Source organism: Aptenodytes forsteri, unplaced genomic scaffold (genome assembly GCF_000699145.1).
Source record: "Aptenodytes forsteri isolate BGI_AS27 unplaced genomic scaffold, ASM69914v1 Scaffold120, whole genome shotgun sequence".
In the NCBI taxonomy this organism is placed as follows: domain Eukaryota; kingdom Metazoa; phylum Chordata; class Aves; order Sphenisciformes; family Spheniscidae; genus Aptenodytes; species Aptenodytes forsteri.
In genome coordinates this window covers 652,535-672,873 of record NW_008795938.1, presented here as the reverse complement: position 1 = coordinate 672,873, position 20,339 = coordinate 652,535, and the positions used below count along the sequence as shown (strand labels likewise).

The following is a 20,339-nucleotide window of genomic DNA, read 5'->3' as shown; positions in this document are numbered from 1 at the left end:
TTCTTGTGCACCTCCAGCCTTCTCAGTCGGTAGAGCACGGGAAGCTGGAAAGTCCTTGACTTAGTATAAGCACTGCTTAGCGACAACTAAAACATCGGTGTGTTATCAACATTGTTCTCATCCTAAATCCAAAACACAGCACTGTACCAGCTGCTAGGAAGGAAATTAACTCTATCCTTGCCGAAACCAGGACAATATCATTCTTATCGAGCTCTAAATTAAAATTATTAATATAATTTGTATTCACATTACTTTCTGGGATATGGACAGGTTTCAGAATACTTGCAGCTTTAGTACAGCAGCTCTACTTGTGTACTGCGACCCATGTAATGCAACCGAATGATGAAGGTTCACCAAAAGTATTTCTTCATGTAAATCAAAATAAGTATAGGAAATAACAAGATTTCAAAAACTAAACCAAGGAAATGTAAGTAAGCAGAGAGAATTACTCAGTTCCATCAGTTTTACTGTTTTTCTCTCTAGCAGTTTCCTTTCTGTCACCTTCCATGATAAAGTCATAGCTGTCTTTTTTTTTTCCTCCTTGTAAATTCTCCTTTCTAACTAGTGTTCTCAATACTCCTTTGCAAAGACTCCTTTTGTATGCGGTATAATCCCAAAGACATTGTGTTAAACCCATCCAACACTGACCCTGCTGGAGGGTGGACACTGGTTTCTAACACAGCATAACACGTCATGTGTTTCATTCATTCCTTTCTGAAGTCCAGACCTATTGAGAGAACATGTTAGGCATATACTTTGATTCAAAACAGAATTGGCCTCAAAACAATTCAAACTGCATGTCAATGTGTGTTTGGAGTTGCTAGTAAGTGATCATTTAGGCTTACTCAACAGAATTAACAGGTGCATTCGCATGGTTTATCTTCAGAGTCCTAAATCCTGCATCTTAGATTCTGAAGTCTCCGTTCAGGAATGATTATAGCTGACTCGATGGGATTTAGTGTAGTCAACTGCAGGAATGACTCTAGAATTCATAGATAGTCTATAACAAGTGTATGCATGAGAAAAATGTATTTCTGTGTCTCCATACTATGATATAAACAACCCATATCTTACTGTTAACTTTACTAGAATCAGATCATCTGGAAGGGAACAAGTGTGCCACATAAGGCCTGACAAACAAAAATGGAGATATTTAGGAGAAGATCTGTGAATGTGCCAATTGCAGAAGCTATGACAATTCACAACTGAGAACTGTCCTCTGGTGGTTTATCGATAGATACATTTTATTCCTTTTAAACTAAAAATATATATTAAGTTATTTGAAAGATGTTGCAGACTGTTGTAGCTAAGGAAATAATCAAGGGCAATGAGTTTAAATACTAATTTGCAATGGGTTTTGCGTACTTTTACTTCCTAATGCACAACAGCAGCAAGTTGTACCCAGAACAATCTTCTGCAGGGAAATACTAAATTTTGGTTTCCCTCAAGACTTATTTTATCTATAACTTGGATTAGATTTATCTATTTCCTTAGGTAGATAAAAACATTGTCTCATTCATATTTCTATCAGGATGGTTGCATTCATTTTTAAATTGCAGTGATTTATCTTTTTCAGTGCTGTAAGCCATACAAGCAGTTTAGTTTGTAGTCTTGTCCACATATTTTAGCAGAATTATATGGCAAATCCTTGACCAATTAAAGGTAATCCTTCACAGACTTCAGTGTGGCAGGGTTTCCTCCATAGCATTAATATTCTTTGCTATGGAGGCTCTTAAAAAATCTGAATAAATTTCTCTCTGACTGAAGCAGACTGAAAGCATGTGTCCACTCTTTGCTTATTGAAAAATTTAGTCTTACATGCATATTCTGTAATTATGGTGCATGTAATTATAGCTGGAGAATGAAGATGTGAGCAAAAAGACTGAAGGAAATTTAGTTCAGCTGCTCTTTTGGAACTTTCAGATTGAACTATTGAAAGATGGCCAAAGAAATAATACTGAAATTAGAAAGGAATTCAAACCTCTTTTTTGAAACTGACCTTATGCCAATCCCATGAGCAAGACAACTCCTTTGGGGTCAGACCCACACAGGTAATGTAATTGCACTTGTACCAAACTATGTACATTGTGTGGGATTTCATATGCTGCGGTCTGATTTTCGTGACAAATGCATAACTTCGATTATATTTCAGCTGAGCATCATTCTTCAGTTCTAGAAACTTCAAAAATTGATTCTCCTGTTTCTCAGAGGTGTAAAATATTTCAGTATAATGCTGCTGAAAGAAGAATCATTTGGGTTCTCTCACTTTTAGAGAAGGAGAAAGAGGAATGTCCTTAGAGGAAGGCTGAAGAGCTTTTACATTCATTTCCACTAAAAACTACTCGTCCAGATTTTGTAGTTGCTTTCAAGCAGATCCAGCAAAGTTAAGTTTTTGGGAGATCTGTGTGATCATAATTTCAACTTCATTTCCATAGATTTCAGGTAAATGTATGGAGGAACAAATAATAATAGACATCAACATCGTGAAATCTAATAAAAGACTAGGTAAAAAGCCTTGAAGGTCTTCAAATTCCCACAAATAGTCTCACTTCAGTACATTTTTGGTATTGCTTAAAATTAACATTTTAGCTATGTATAACAAAGTCCAGGCATTATGTTGCACATAATTACCATGCTATTCTGAAATTATCATTTTGACATTTTCTTGAGCTGTACCTGGTTTTATGGCGTGCTATAGTTCACGTGTGCAAACAGAGGCATCACATCATTACACACAGCTATCCCCAGTCCACCCTGAACAGTGTTGTTTGATATCATCACCTACTTTTAGTTTCATCTGTCTTAGAAACAGATGATTTGGCTCAAGTTACAATTCTTTTTATCCCCTTACACCTTAATACTCGGCTGTTGTATAACTTTATCCAATCTAGCACTGAGATAAAAAAAGAAAACCTACATTGACCTTTTAAGTCCAGATTCTGCAGTAAACAGCTGTGACATCCTGTGATAAAAAAATCCCCTGTTTTTTATAACTTTGGAAGCTGCTGTTTCATCTTGCCATCAAGTAAGAGCAACAACTGACTAGTTCTAAGGGGCTTTGCAAAGACAGCTAAGAAGTTTACTGTCCTTGGGAGTGGTGCTTGATTGTTAATTGCTTTACCAACAGAGTGTTGTGATAACTTTGACAATGCACCTCAAATTTTCATTCCTCCTTTCTCTCTGTTTGCCTTACTCAACTCAAATAGCTGTGTCACTGTGTGGGTACACAATTCATCACAGAACAGAACCTCAACAAGGTCTCAGACACAACCATAACCCAAATTATAAATTATGAGAATTTTCTTATGTCTTCTTTTCTCCTAGATTCAGTACAGTTTCCTTTCGTTTCTCCCAATACAGCTCAAAATATTGTCCCTAGCTGAAGCCCCAGTGTTGATCATTCATGAGGCATTCAGAGGTGTTTAGAGTGCTAGGCACTCTGAGCCTTCAACTGACTTTATGTGGGTGGCCATCTGTACATGCACGACCCACTGAGGTCAGCCCAGGTGCAGTTCTTCCCTGAAAGCAACAGTACGGTGTGGCCCCACGTGGAAAGCTGTCAGCAAAATGACTTTGCTTCTCTTCTTTTTTCTAACAAAGCCCTGTTTGCACTTTGGGTGTTTATTATAAAACAGTATCATTAGTATTATTTTCTGAATCTAGAAAGCACATGCATCCCATTGATTCTGAGCTATTGTAAATATGATCTACTCTCAGGGAAAATTGCTGTAACGGGACATAACACAGGAATTTACCAGAGTGCCAAGTATTGGTGTGCCAAGGTTTTCTGCACCCCAGGCACATGCCCCTGACAAGTATAACAACCACCATGCATGGAGCTTTTCTCTTCTCGGAGGACAACACAAAAGTTATTTTGCCCTAGTACAGATCAAAACCCCCAAAGGTTAGATGTCAGAAATATATATGGTTGGACCTGATGATCTTAGAGGTCTTTTCCAACCTCAATGATTCTATGATTCTATGATCTGTATTCACAGGCCTAGTCAGGAATTCCTTAAAGGCTTCCTTCACTGGAAATAGTAACGGCATCAATAGTCAAACTTTCCTCAGCAAGACACTTGTATCTACAGAAGTTTTATCAAGAAAAGTTTTTCAGGACCAGGTGAAAATTTCTAATCCAAAGCAAGGCCAACACCAAACCAGTATCTCTTAGTATTCATGCAGGCATGGTGGACAGTTTAAATCCTTCTCCCACACATGACTAAGACTGCTGCATCTAAGGTAAGTCTTTCAGACTCTAACATTTAAAGTTATTTCATGCCCAGTGAATACTTGATTATGAAAAAACAGTAAAGCAGCTTTCATGGGAAAGAATAACAACCAAAGAAAAAGGGGTGAAGTGCTACTTCTGAGAAAGCCGAGTTCAAACTCCTGGTTTAAATCAGGCAATACAAGGTTTTCTGCACCCCAGGCACGTGCCCCTGACAACTATAACAACCGCCATGCATGGAGCTTTTCTCTTCTCAGAGGACAACACAAAAGTTATTTTGCCCTAGTACAGATCAAAACCCCCAAAGGTTAGATGTCAGAAAGCTTTGTTGGATGGGAAGACCATTTCCATTTGCTTGTTCTTCTTTTTACTCAGCACCTGAATCACAGCAGCAAATTGAACAACTATGGCAAGCTGCTGTTTATCAGGATGAAGTAATGAGCAGGAAGAATTTGTGCTGTGGGGGTGGCATCTTCCTGACATGACTTTGATTCTTGAAATGACAGTTAAAAAAAAAAAAGAAAACAATTCAGTTTAACTGCCTTTCCAAAGCAGGTAGGTTTTGTCATTCGAGTTTAATGTTCCAAGAAACCCAGCAGCAATGAATAACTTTGTTGAGCTGAAAATGAGTTTGTTCAGGATTCACTCTAGAACACCTGGTCTCCACCAGAACTGTTCTACAGAAAGTTCTGGCCACAAAGAAATGAGCTGCATTAATTAAAGCCAAATAGAACATCAAGCTCTACATGCCAGCTCTACAGGGGAAGGCTGAAGTTCAAGGCCACTATGAACAGCTTCGTATTGATGTCTTTTCTAAATCTTTCAGTCTTGTCCTGGACCCAAAGACCATGAAGTAGAGAAGACCATATCTGACCCTTTAGTTCTACTTAGTTGGGTGTGTATTTTGCAACATGTTTGGAGAACAACCTGTGCCACCATACTGGGCAGCTCCATCCTTAGCTCATGTTCCCAGTGCGACTCATCCAGGCCAGTGGCTGCACTAGTGCTGGTTAGACAACTGGAGATCCTCCTTCTAGCAAAGTTCTGGTATTATTCTTACACCCCTGTTCACAGTATTCATTTTAAATGCATAGGATAAGTATTTCCAACCCTCAGTTTTAAAAAGAGGATGAAAAAATGCTTTGTGTCTATAACTGCATGGGAACCAGAAAAAAAATTTAAATAATTGAATAAACAATAAACAAACAAATAAAATAGTTCCTGCATTAATTACTTAAAAATAAACTAAAAAATGTATTTTTAAAAAAATAATTGCAGTTTTCGGTGTTTCCAGCCTTCATCAGGACTTCTCAAAGTTCTAGCTAGCAAAGCTCTTATTGTTTTTGTTTAATCAAAACATTTGCCCATGTCATTTGCTGAAAATGCTGCTTTTCCATTTTGAGACTGCTCTGGGCACTCGAGTAAAGCCCGTCATGCTGAACAGTGCTCTACGGGGAAGGGGCAGCTGCTCAGACTGTTGTATATTGCCAATTTCTTTTAAAGAGACACACAAATTTACACCACTTGAGGATCTGGCCCTGATCATGGATTTGTGAGAACATTTCCATAACTGTAGGGTAACACAGGAAAATCAGAATGTAGCAGCTAACAAGAAAGTACATTTTATGTTGCTGATATGCTCCTAATTTTTGAGCGGAATTAATAATAACAGAATATATAGTTGCAAGCACACTCTGTGTTTTTAGTGTGGCTTTTAGTCTTTAGAGAAACTCAGCTCTGAGCTTTTTCGTCCAGTCATAACCCCTTTGAATGTCTTCTGTCTCAGGAAGACCAGTCTTATGTCCATTCAAAACTGCTGAAGCACAAGCCATACTGTATTCTAAATACAGAAGGCACAAGGACAGATTTTGTATCAAATAAATTACATGAATGTACCTGATGTACTGCACATGCACAGTGTGTAGTTATTCAGAGCATCTATCGTCAGCTACGTTAGGCATCTAACTTTAATGCCCTGAATCACACCGTTGGGCATCTCCCTTTCCCACTGACAACACTGAAAATTTAGGAGACTAAGTTTGATCTGTTTAATTAAATCTAAGAGAGATGGTTAAGGCAGACTAACGTAGGTGAAATGCCCCTCATTATCAGAAATTACTTAGCTGTGTGTATCACCTGACACAATTAGTTGCAGGACATAACTGATTAAAATTACTTGAGCTAAAAAAATATATGTGAAGATTGAATATATTCTTTGCTTCTTGAGCTCAATGCAGACAGCAGTGCATTAAGGAATAAATAAATAAATAAATACACCCCCCCCTAAAAATTTAACACAATAATAAATTTTTATTTCTGTCCTTTTTTCTCTCACGCACTGAGATCAAGAATAGCTTTCTTCTGGACCCATACAACTTAAAACTTTAATTTTAAAATGTGATCAGAATTTCTTATGCAATCATAGTTCCTAACACCTGGTGCTATTAAAAAAAAAGAGAAAGCCTCCTTCAGCTACTGTAAAATGTGTAATAGAAACACGTCAATTGGCATCACCCATTCCAACTGGAGTGGCTGATTTTAACTTTTTAGAATTGTCAAAGAGTGCCTAAAAGTTTTGGAGGTAAACCTTAACCCAAAAGTTTGAAATACAGGTGATTTAAGGGAGAATTAAGGACATTCAGAACCTCCACAAAATGGATCTCTCCTTCAAGGAGGTGACAGTGGATATGTGGGTCTAACTTTAGGAAACTACATTTTTACATGAGATTTTCAAGGGCGTATTTTGAGTGCCTCAGAAACAGCTTATATCGTTGTTGCAACTTGTCTTATGCGGTGAAAGGAACCTGTTGAAGCAGAACTTTTTGCGAGAGTGGAGTCACAGCAATTTCTTTTTTTCACAGGGATTTGTGTCCTCACAGATATTTTGAATGTATTTACAGAAGCTGTCATCACACACAAGACCATCTCAAATTTTACAGAAACATGGTGGCAAGCCTTAATATTCATGCCTGGATTGTGACCATCAGAAAGTTCAGAGGCTTGGTTCTTTACAAAAATAGTGGGGCAGAGCCACAGGTGCTACTAACTGCCACACTGCTGAAGTCATGCAAACCTAACAGAAACACTAAGTCCAGGAGCTGCTTTTGGAGTCTGGATTCAGATCTGGGTATAAAATCAACACAACTCCATGTGGGAACAATTGATTCTGTAATTTTGCATAGTGTTCAACTTTCTAAACAAACTTTAAAATACAGCAACTTATAGGGTCACACTGTGATTAGTCATTGTGAAAGGCAAAAAAGAAAAAAAAAAGTGGTTACTACAGGTTGTAGTATATAATTTTGGTGGCCCTCAAGCTGTGCGCAGGAAGATATTGTCGAGAACAGGACACACAACATCAACTTCTCATTTATAGGAAGTCAGGACTTAAATGTCTGTTGAGAAAAATATTTAAACTCCCTGACACGAGTTATAGCTACATCTAAGTAGTTTTGAAAAACAAATAAACCCAATACAGAAAGCATTCATCCTACACCTTATTGCTGAGGGAGAATATAATTTTAATTTCTGTCCTGTATGGAAGAGACACAAACATAGGTTAAAGCTTTAAGGGGTTGTCTGATGCACAAGTCTCATGTTATTTCTGAACAGAAGAGGGGATTCCACCTGAAATGAATCGGGTACTATAATGCGTAAAACCCCCAATACCCAAGAAAGCAAGAACAGAGAGGACTCACTGCCTTTTGGGCTGCTCTTCCCAAACCTTTCCAGGTCCACGCTGGGGGGTCTGCTGGGCTTCTGTGGGGGCTGGCCTAGCTTGAACAGTGGGGGCAAGGCTTTCCGCTTGGGGGTTCCTGAGCTCCTGTCCCCATCTTCTTTCTCTCGTGATCCACCTGATGGCCTTCCTGCAGCAAGTGCTATGTTTGTCTTACAGAACTTAGGAGAAGAACCTGATTCTTCCTGGATGATTTTGTTGAGAAAGATGTTCTTGGCAGCACTCATTCCCTTTTCTTCAGTCTTTTCCTCCACATTTTTGCGGATGCCTTGAGATAAGCTGGACCAGTGGCCAGTAGGCTTCAGAGCCATGTTAGAAAAATGGCTGCCTGCAGATTCTGCAGCACAGTTACTATTTTCATCCATTTCCTTTGCTGCTTTAAATGAGCCTATATTTGGTCTAGGGCCTGATAGTCCTTTTTGCAGAAAAACATTTTTATTAGAAGTGTCTTTGTTGTGGGAGATCTCATGGTTTAGAGAAGGTTTCTGTGCAAGAGATGGTTTAGAGAAAGGAGGCTTGGACTCATTTTCTTGTGTTGCAGACATGAACTTCTCCTTAACTCCAGTTACTTTTGAAAATGCTGGTTTTGCCTCACTCTCCTGTGGTGCAAAATTTGAATTTGGTTTTGTTTCCAGAGGATTTTTTTCCTTCTCATGAAGAGCAGAGTTAAGGAACTTATTCCCTGCAGGTTTTGGATACAGAGGCTTTGGCTCTTCTTTTGCCAAGTCACTGGTTTTGGTGGGGGGTTTAGTGCATCCAGCTTTTCCATCATTTTCTCTGTTAGCTGCCTGAAGCTGAACTCCAAACCTTTGTGCCACTGGTTTCAAATATGGGGGCTTTGGATCCTTCTCTCTTTTATCATCAGTTGAAGGCTTGACCCCCAGAGGAGGCTTAGGATGAACAGGTTTGTGAAAGGTACTGGGTCCTGAAGGAGAAGTTGCATTTCCTTGAGTTGCAAATTTCTCAAGTGCTGCTTTCCTTGTCTGTAATCCGGAATGGATAGGTTGTCCTGGGACTTTGAAGGGTCGACTGTTACCAGAAACATCCTCTGTGGGGCTGTTACCCGTGTTAAATTTCGCCATGAGTGACTTCACATCTGCCCTGCCATCCTATAAGCATACAGAAGAGAAAAAGAAAGAGCAGCAATGAGAAAGTCCCCGTTGCAATGTTCACACATACTGTACTTAAAGAGTTTCCTGGTCTGAGGCTTGTAGTACTGCTGATTGGCTGTGGAGATATTGTAGCACATCTTCCTGTAGGGTTAGAGAAGCTGAGCATTTTGTTATATCCTTGCTGGGGTTATAAAATCTTTTAAAATTTTCAGTGCAGGTACTGCCTTTAGAGCGTGGCCATGCAGCTCCTTTTGGGCATACTATAATTTCTGTTTATTTCTGGAATTGGGAACTGAACACCTAAGAAATGTAAGAAAATACATACTGCTTTAAAATTAATACATCCCTAAAAATATGAGTGTCCTGTGGTGAGAAGCATAGACTGTACTATAAAATCTTTTAAAATTTTCAGTGCAGGTACTGCCTTTAGAGCGTGGCCATGCAGCTCCTTTTGGGCATACTATAATTTCTGTTTATTTCTGGAATTGGGAACTGAACACCTAAGAAATGTAAGAAAATACATACTGCTTTAAAATTAATACATCCCTAAAAATATGAGTGTCCTGTGGTGAGAAGCATAGACTGTACTAGAATCTGGATTATGGACCAAACTAGTGTTATTCCTGCCAACTCTTTGGAGAACTGCAAGTTTCTTTGTGAAAACAGAAATTCTTCTGGTTTGGTGTGTGTGTGTCAGTTTTTCTTTCCCTCCTCAGCAATTTTCTTCCCTGCTGCTCCCCCACCCTCCCTTTGTCCTTGTTTCTCTTCTCCATTTTGTATCTGAAAAAACCTGTGCATGTATGGATGGAAAATGAAAGTATGTGGAGTAAAATAAGAAGAAATGACAATCAATACACCCAGATACTGTCAAAGATACTTCTTGGGGGAGAAAAAAAAATTGAACAATTCCAAGTAGATAAAACCCAGCTTCATTCGAAAATATTTTAATTGGTCAGCCCTGTTCAATACCTTTCAAGACCAGTCTTTAATATGACCTGAGAGCAAAAGCTCAATACATTTGAATTCAGTACAATTAAAACACAGCGCAGTGAAGGATGGGGGCAAAGGGGAGTGAACTGGTCCCACTGCACTGGGGCCACCTTTGGGTTCCAGGAGCCCTCTGCAGCAGGGAGTCCTTTCCCAGCCAGCAGTGGCAGCAGGGGTGCAGCCACGGCAGATACACTCGTGTATCTGATTCACAGCTTGTTTAAGTGGGATCTGTTCTGTGTGTGGAAATTCAAATGTAAGACTAATGGTATCAAGCAGGGATGTTACATCTAGGAAGGGCTCTGAATAATTTGTTTGGAAACAAAGGAGTATCACTACAAAGCACAATAAATAGGGGTCTGAAAAAAAATTTAGAAAGAGGTTGAAGAATGAACTGTGTCTTCACTCAGTACAGTTCAGCGGATGTTCAGTAATTTTTTTTACTTCATTAACAAGAGCTTCTAAATTGGCGTTCTGGTCCTTTTGCCTTCTGTTTGATTGTGTCACATTACATTAATTGCCTGTTATGTTGGAATAGTTTTACCTGTGACTTCTGCAACTTAAAGTTAACTTTCCTAGTCTTCCAGTGTCACCAAGAAATTCAGTCTTTCCTAACTGTTTGTTTTATACTAAAAAGTTGCTTACAATAAATGCAGCCAAAACAAGATAGACATATATGAAACTTATCCCCAGAGCACCATATTGTTATCTCTTTTGCACATAGGGAAGGGAGGAAGTACACATTTACTATGGAGATTATCAGGTTTAAACCATCTACTGCTGTTTGACGCATGTACACTCACACACACACAATTACACTGCAGAGATAGCTATATGTATCACTAATCATTCAAGATTTCTCTCACAATACCTCACAAAACACTGCTTTTACCCACTTAAACAGAAATTTAAGCTAATTGCAATGCCAGAGAGAATAACAAAGCCTTTTGTCTCTGATCTCTTTTGACTTTTTACTAACGCATGCTTTTTTTTTTAACTTCTGTAACAAAATCTACCCCAGAGCACCATATTGTTATCTCTTTTGCACATAGGGAAGGGAGGAAGTACACATTTACTATGGAGATTATCAGGTTTAAACCATCTACTGCTGTTTGACGCATGTACACTCACACACACACAATTACACTGCAGAGATAGCTATATGTATCACTAATCATTCAAGATTTCTCTCACAATACCTCACAAAACACTGCTTTTACCCACTTAAACAGAAATTTAAGCTAATTGCAATGCCAGAGAGAATAACAAAGCCTTTTGTCTCTGATCTCTTTTGACTTTTTACTAACGCATGCTTTTTTTTTTTTAACTTCTGTAACAAAATCTAAACCATCAGAGACACTGTAACTTTACCTCAATTTATAAGTCTTCAGAACTTATAAATTACAATCTGATCAGCTGCTTGGCCAACTCAGCAGCTCATTTCTTTTGAAAGTTACAGCAATAAATTGATTTTTCTGCTACCTCTTCCATTTGAAATTTAAGAAAACGTACTGTGACAAACTACAGTAATGCGAATGTTCTGGACAAGAGACATTCAGCATGTAGACCTTTTGGAAGCTGGAAACGTGGCTCTGAAGAAACTTTTCTTGTGATGATATATGGTTTCTGAGTTTTCTACATCTTTGCAATAGCAAGATCAATTACATTCACATATGCTTTCAAATGCACTGAACTATTCGCTACTGCCATGTTAGGACTGTCAATGGATTTCTTTTAATAAATTTCTTCCCAGTACTGTGAACAAACCTTGCCCTAGTCATGCAGATTTACAAGCTCTTCAAGAGTAAAAAGCTCCTGGGCATGTGGAATGGTTTACAATCAGAAATGTAGCCTCTCTTATTTACTTACAGTGAGTAGTAAGTGGTAAAGGTAATACTAAGAATCAGAAGAGAGTAAGAAACTGTGAAATCTTTCTGCTTCTCTTTAACGTACGTCACCAGTTCCTGTTTTCATAAACTACGCTATACTAGAAGCCATATTGTGGATTCTAATGCACAACTTGACTGGCCAGGTAGACAGATGGGGAACTGGGAAAAAGAGAGAATCTTTTATTTGTGACCCTGCTCAGAGTAATCCCCGCCGTTTCTGTGTTTCCCTTCCCAGAAGCAACAGCAGTTACCTATTCCATTATCACATACAATACGTTGTAAATCATGAAATGGGAACTTGAAAAGATTCTGAAGTGAGATTAAGTTCACCCTACCCTTCCCCTCTAAAGTGCAAAGTGCCTGTGGGACAGAGGAGTCTCATGCAAGAATTACTTGGGTTATTTTCTGAACTTTCTCTTTGCGCTCTATTGGGAAACCCAGTGCAAAATATTTTGGCTTTTCAGCTTCTGATCTGAACTGGAAGCAGCACATAAGGTGCACAGTAACATTTGCTTTGATTCGAGATGGTTGCATTATTCAAATGTGTTTGCTCAAATCCAGAACAATACCCAGGTTTTAGTTCCCGTGCCATAGATTCATCAAGGAGATTTGTGTACGCAGTGCTTTCCCAGCCTCCCACTGCCTTCAACAGAGACTCACACAGATACCAAGATACACTTGTACAGAATTCTTCCACAACTAGGTCTTAATTACACCTCAGTGTAAACAGGTGCAATTCTCCATTATTTACAATATAACTGCACATTTCTGTACAGAAGTACGGTGTAATGACAACACAAGAAATATAAAGGTTCCAACTGTGTTCTTCCTGAATTTACTGTGGATATTCCAGTCTCAACTAGCAGCCTGATCAAAAAACATTTGTTTTGTTTTGGCATAAATATGCTCTCATTATTTACTTTCCAGTCTTGGTGAAGCCAAAAGATCATTTCACTTCAACTTCCCCTTGTGGTTGCTCTTTCTTCAAGCAGCAACACTGGATCGATGAAAGGAATAGCAGATCTGTGTGCATACGATCCTTAATTAAGCAAGTGAAATCTATGTAACTGTTGACTGTACAAGGAACTGTATAATTCTTCAAAATACATGCAGATCTGATTTATAAAGGAAAACAGCCCATCTTTTCTCTTCTCACCTTAACTTTTTCCTTTCCATTCCCAAGTGATAGGGTCTAAACAGGCCTTTTAAAAACTCATAATCTTTTAACAGAATCAGATCTTGATGAGTTTGCTAGAAAGTAATGAAATAAAGATTATAAAGCTATCCTTTTAAGAAGAAAAGTTAGTATACTCATGAATTCTGTGACAGTGAAATAACCAGAGAAGCTGGTAAACACTAAGGGAATTGAGCTGTAACCCATGGACAGGATATAAGGAATAAGGAACTGGACAGAAAAGGCAAGGAAAATGACATATGAAAGTTATAGAAAAATACAGATCTGAAAATTATTTGGCAACTTTATGGATTTCAGGGAGTTTAGCTGCTTGCACAAGATGCTCGTGCCATTCTGAATTCATGATAAATTATTGTTTGACTATTTCCTTTTCCAGACAGAGGGACTTCAGAATTATCATTATGCAACTTTGTTGTTTCCAGAAAAGATAAAAAATTTCCAAGTTGCTTTTATTCCCCTGGAGTCTAGTTTTAATTACGAGTTAAAGAAGACTCCCTCTAACAGTGAGTGCAGCATTTGGAAAGTGGAGTTAAGATGTTGCAATACTCTGTACCTCTGAATGTAGGTAGCAGAAGTATGAAAAGAAGGCAGAAAGACAGCATCTGCCCAAAGAAAAAGACTTGCTAATACAATGGTTGGTATACAAGAGAAACAAGCCCTCATCAGATACTAAATAATGAAGAGGCAGGATATTCTGCTGTCTGGCAGACCTCTGGGATGGAGAGGATAGACAGAAATCTAAGGGATCCCCCAGTGAGAGGCTGACAGCCTCTCTGTTATCCTGAAAGCATCGTTTCAAACATCCCTCTAACACCAGCAAGACAAAACCAGCAGAGTCATGAGGATATGCGGTTGTCAAAATTAGACAAGACAGTGTTCCAGCCTGATCACACTGTATTCTGTATCTTTTCCATTGTGCATTCCTCTACACCTTTGTTGTCACTCTCTTGCACTTTTTCTCATCTTTTACCTAATAGCAAGACCAACTACATCATGTTGCAGGAACATGAGAGGACAATATAGTTCATCCACTCCAGGTCAGTTTGAGACCAGGACTAGTGAAGGCATAGGGCTTGACCAGAACAGCCAGGTGACATCCCACCTTGGTCCCAAACTATCGCTGTCACAGCCTATGCATGAGACCAAAGCATCTATCCATGCATGGTCATTTCTTTGTCTTATGTCCTGATAAGTTCAACACTTTTATTTTCTTGCTTCTTTTTGGTACCTGTCTATGTCAAAATCAGGAAAACTGTCAACCATTGGCAACTCAGTCTTCAACAACAGAAGCCTGGCAGCTTCAGTTTTCCACCAAGAACTTCTATCCAATAAAAACAGAGTAACAAATATCCCTTTCTGAAAAAGGATTACGATTTTTTTAAACATGGCTTTATATAAGCACAGAATTTCATGATACTTAATAATTTTGGCTTCTAAAATTATTTTTCTCAGATGCTAATCAACAGTTTTCAGAATAATGTAAATTTTCTACCGAGTCTGCCCAGAAATGAAGCAGACAGATCCCTCTTCACTCAGAACCGTATTTATATATAGTGTATACAGTGACTGCCTTATGAACGTCTTTGATTTGACTCTGGTTATTCCACTAAAGCTAATGTAACATCTCCAAGTCTCAAGGCAGAAAAACTTGAGTTCCTGCCGCTGAAAAGTTCCTACCCTTATTTTCCATATGATTTTAAAGGAAATTTTGGGCAGTTTTAAGACATTGAGTACCTTTCTGACTCACTGCTGGAAAGAAAAATATTTTCCATGACCCACTACAAACAAAATACATACACTGATATCTCAATCCAGACTATAGTATATTAAAAAATACCCCACCCACAAACCAACCAGCCACAAATAATGCAAAAGGAATTACTAGAAAATAATTGCCTTTAAGTAATACCATTTCTGTTATTATTCAAAATGCAAAGGTCACACAAATTAGGACTGCTCTTAGTAAAATTTCAGGGAACCAAACACAAAACTTTGGGAGAGAAAAGTCCATTTCGTCAGCTTGGCATCTTTTCAGCTCCACAACTAATTGTAAGTAAAATCTGCAATTAAAATTTGCAGTTATGTGAGGTTATATGTAATACCTTGTACTGATTCTATTTCTCCTGGAACTTTGCACGTTTATTTCTAAGACAAACACGTACAACAATTTACCTGGATTCTCCAAAGCTCTCCAAGATTTTGATACAGGCAGAAAAACTGGCTCCCTCAATGGGACAATCCACGGGTATATCACCTTAACATTCTGGTCTGTTTACTAAGAGCAGTTCTGCTTGTCAGCGAGGGTTTGCATAAGAATGCTGCTTGTGGGTTTCGTTATCATGATCAGCAGAGAAAACTGCTCTCCTCAGGATATTAGGCAAGAAGTGGTGGAGGAAAAGGGAACTAAAATGTGTTCAGACTGTTTGGCTGCTGCCATCAGCAGTATTCACCATGTTATATCTAAAAGTATTGCATTTACCCCATTTTGCGGAGTCCTGTGAAGCTATATCGGTGCATACAAGCTTCAGTCTTTACAGAACAATGGCTAATGAAATGTGTGTGGTAATTGCAACTGTAAAGACAAGACTGGACCAGCCTCTTGGGTGATCAAGTCTAGTCCTCTGCTACCGTTGAGAAGCACTGCATACGCTCCCACTCATCAGGTGTCAGCTAACGTGTTTGTTTGCTCCCACCTTTGCCAGTAGGATCTCAAGAGATTCTGCTGGCCAGTTTTTTAAAGCTTTTGCTATGTGGAGATTTTTTTTAAAAAACTATGATCATACATTTCTTCTGCCCTTCTGCCTGTGAGTTCATTACACAAACCAAAGGATGGTGATGTAGGATAGGATAGGAGAACCGATATTGAGAAAATAAGCTTCACAAGAAATTCTAAACCTGTGTTTGTGCTGAAGGTAAAGTCAAACGACGAAGGTGGAACCCTCTACTAAATACAGCTCAGTGAAGCTGCTGGAGCTCTGCACGGGGATGAGATAGCAGAAGAAAAATTGTGTGTCTTTGAGCTTCATAAAAGGTTGTTTGAATCTTCCTCATTGTCTATCACTTCTCCTTCTGCACAACTTCCTTAGTATTTTTTGAAACATTTTTGGGTGTCAGAATAAAGCATTGGAAGTGCTTGATATTTCCAGCTTAATTTTACAAAAACTTCTATCTTAGCTAGTTTAGAAGCTTATTAGAGTGCTGGACAGAGCTTATTTGAGTTAAAAACACTGCCACATGCTTTATATATGCCACTTGCCAGTGATAACTTTTTTTGCTACATAACGCAATGTTTTTTTCTTAGTGGGAGAAATGCAGTTCTTTATGCTATTCATTCTGCTAAACACTGTATTTTATTTATAAAATCATATTTATTTTTGAAAATAAAAAATCATCACTGATGATAAAGCATTTATTATTAATATTAAGGCAGATTAGACATTGTGACTGTTGCTATTCTATCTGGCGGTCTTCGTAATTGTTTTAAGGTGCTAACTGTAGCAATATATTCATTTTGCATGGGTAAGCACCACTGCAAGGGTTTGCGCACAGTATCAGTGCTAGACAAATCATGCAGTGATCAAAGAACAAGCTCTTCTTTGCAATTCTGAATGCTAGACAGTTCCTGTTGTCTTCTCTTTCATCCAATACACAGAAATAAATATATCCCTAACTGATAGAATACTGCTGAGAATATACATTGCAACAAACACAATTAAAATAACTGTTTATGCTGTGAAATTGCTGTGAAAGTTGCCCATCTGCTATGTCTACCATATGCTTCATTTTGCACTTGCAGGTGCAACAGCTTCCCAGATCCTCCCTGTTTTTTCCACTTATTTCTGTCAGGATGTTTGTGAGTGATTTGGGGGAATTAGCTATTTTTAGGTGAAGAAAGAATCTGAACGAATTAATATTTTAAGGAACAGGACCCGCAAGCCTGAAAGTAGCTTATAGATATTCTGCCTTTAACAACAACAGCAGCAGCAGCAGCAGCAAAATCACAAGATTATATTCAAGCAAGACAAGAATATCAATAATGATAATGCCTTCTCATGTATAAGCGTGCCATTCCAGATTCTATGTAGACCAAAACCAGCATCTAAATCCCAGCATAGCAACGGTGTGTTACTGTTCCCACGTGCAACTTCTATGACTGCAGCCTTAAGTATTTTTTTTAATAAGAGCATTTATTCAACTTTCTGCTTCCATGTACCTTTGGGAAAAGTGGCTGCTTAGGAATTAAATTTGTCAAAAATAGAGGAAAGAAAAAAGGGGAGAAAAAGAGCCTTACTGAGTTTCTCTGCCATAAATGCTAGTCCATCTTTTTAAGGTATCTTTGATCTACTGATGTTGCCCTGTGCTCTGAAATGGTTTAAAAGGTCAGACACTCCCATCTGAACACCTCTGGCTTTCCAATTCAATGCTCACAAAGAAAATCATAGTCAGGATCTTGTTACCTCCACAGCTGTGTCAGTACCATTGTTGGAGCTGGTGTAAACTGAAGTGACATGATACAAAATAAAAAATATCTTTTTTTCTTTCCATGTTGTTTTTAACCTGCTTCATTTCATTGATCTTAGCCTATTACATGATCCCAAAACAGGTGAGACAGAATAACAGGATTAGTGGTGAGTGAAGGTGGGAGAAGAAAAAGACAGAAATGATTGACTGGGGCAGGTAATCCTTAAACCATGTATATATAGGAAAAAAAAGTACATGGGAGAGCACCTTTGGACAGGTGCATTAATATCATTAAAGCAAGTTAACAATCTCTTTCCTAAGTCAGAATAGTGTTGCTCTGTATATCTGTAATACACAACACATGCAAATATGCAGATATCTCTCTCAGCAACAGAAAGTCAATGTTAGCACATTTTTTCACCAAAATTTCTCTTCCTGCCTCCTCCTCACTCTCATGGGGCTTTTGCCTCCTAGGGGCAGACTAGGAGCAGCAGCAGAAATGATGTATTTCTCCATTGATAGTCTCTTTGTACATACTTGTATGAGAGAGTTACAGTCTACCTGGTTTCCTGCTGCTCCTGGGGGATAACACTTCAAGTATGTGAACCTCATCAGAGGGCAAGGCAAAGAGGTAGCAGTCCTGCTTAGCAATTCTGTGCCACTCCCCCAGAGTCAGGAGTTCTGGGTAAAAGGACCACCCTGTTGTGGCGGCAACCCTGTTACAGCATCACTTTGGAAAGTACCTAATTTTCAGTAAAAACTGGATATTTCTGAACACTGGCAGAAGCTTCTGCCTGCAATTGCTACAGCATGCTATGAGAACGAACGTTTCTTGTAGCATCTGTCTACATTATCTTTGTGTCTGCAGACAGGGCTAGACTTCCTGAAAAATGTGCTGTTGCATTTCCATCAGGTTGCCGTTTGAAGGTGGTTTTAGTATTTCTGACAGCAATTTGATGTGGTCATGAGCGAATTAGCAGCATTCTCTTCTGTCTACATGCACTGTCATGCTTATGGGAACAGCTGGGCTTTCCAGATACTGTTTGTGGACAGCTGACACACAGAATTCCCTGAAAGCTCCTCAAGTCAATGCTGTGGCTCTTTTAAATTGCCATAATTCAATCCTTATAATTTTATAACCATTGACTATTATTACTGTATTTATAGTTGTCTCAACAAGGAGTCCAGAAATCTGTTTCCACTATTTATATTTTTCTATACTAGAGAAAGGTAGAATTGGCAAATTCAAGAAAGAAGTCAAACGACACTGGCAGAGTCTCCTTACCCCAACTATGCTTTGTGAAGGACGTATTTCTGTCACGAAGGAAAGCCCAGCATAATCCAGAGCATCACAGTCAGGTGCTTTTTAAGCTCCTGGTTTTCTCCTTGGGTGTATGCACTGTAATAAATCACTCCCTCCAGAGCACAGTCCTTCCTGTGGACATCTAAAGCTGATGCAAAGCACCTGCTGTACAAAACAATCTCACACACAAAAAACCAAGTCTCTCTTTTTTGTGACTTGACCTTAGAAGCGCTCTGTTGGCTCAAATCTTAAGCAATTCTTCTTTGAATACAAAGCTTGTATTCAGGTATTAACTGTCATATTCCACCAAATTACTCATCTTCACTGCCCTGCACTCCCCCCTCTATGCTCTGCCCCTGGGCTGCCCCTCAGTGCCCGCCACCATATCACAGGCTCTTCCCTGCCCCTTTTGCTGCAAAGCTCACTCATGCAGGGGGCTCAGATTAAGTGGCTTTTGAATTAGGCTTTTTTGCCCTGCAGACCATGCGGTTTTTGCCAATGTCGGTGCTCCTGGTTTCAGCAGAAGGAATTCAGGGGGAATTGAAAGCAGTGTGGCAGCAGAAAACGCTCCAGACAGACAAAACGGGAACACCAGGCCTTCACTAAACCCTCCACAGGCACCAAAAAATCCTCTTGAAAGTAGAGTTCACCATGGTAGTCAAGACTGTTCACAGACACAGCCCCATGAAGCACGGGCTGGGGCGACTCAGAGCTTGCTTGCCACAGCACCATCGCCTCTCACAGCTCACAGCTCATGCCTCATTGAGGGCCACAGCTGATCACCAGTGGTAGCTTGATTAGATGATTTAATGAGCTAAATTGGAGGTGATGTGCATGTAGCTGTGATGGCTGAGTTTGCAGCAATCAGCTCCTGGGCTGAGGCAAGGGGGCTGTGGAGAGGACCTGGTGGCCGTCTTGGTAACGCAGGCAGGCAGGCTGGCTGGCAAGCAAGCAAACAAACAAACAAACAAACAAACAAGCTGGCTGAGAAGTTGCTAGAAGCTGTGTATGAAGGGAAATCTGTAGAGACTGGGGTGAGAGGGAGGATGGAGGAGCATGACAGGGCTAATGGGAGCTGGGCACGAGCAGTTTGTGTGGGGAAAGGAGCTCTGGCAGCTGGGGAGGGTCCTGGGCAGCCTTTTGCCTGCCCTCATGACACTGTGCTCCCTCAGCCCTGCTCCCCTGTGCCCCTCAGCAGTGGCCATGCCTGTGCCCTGCCTTTCCCCACCATCAGCTCATGGGGCCCTGACTACCTCTGTGCCTCCCTGCCGGGGCTCAGTCTGTCATGGAGGGACTCAGGGCTGGTTGGAGCCAGCACAAGCCTGAGACTGTGGGGGCGGCCGTCTTAGCAGCTGCTGTCAGCAGTGTCCTGGCACCCAGAGAGGGGAGAAGAGAAGGAGCCTGTGCTGGGGGAAGGGGAGATTG

The 20,339-nt window shown here is 39.7% G+C and overlaps 1 protein-coding gene across 1 annotated transcript in view; it reads right to left on the bottom strand.

Annotated features, from left to right (window-relative positions):
- The window catches only part of FYB (FYN binding protein), a 49,226-nt gene extending 33,786 nt beyond the window's left edge, over positions 1–15,440 (bottom strand). Inside the window, exons 1-2 of the mRNA XM_019473637.1 lie at positions 15,323–15,440; positions 7,930–9,076 (exon numbers count right to left, since the gene is read on the bottom strand). Coding sequence (XP_019329182.1) covers positions 7,930–9,049 — 1,120 coding nt within the window. The 5' untranslated portion in view covers positions 9,050–9,076; positions 15,323–15,440. The remainder of the gene's footprint in view (positions 1–7,929; positions 9,077–15,322) is intronic.
- Positions 15,441–20,339: the final 4,899 nt, after the last annotated feature.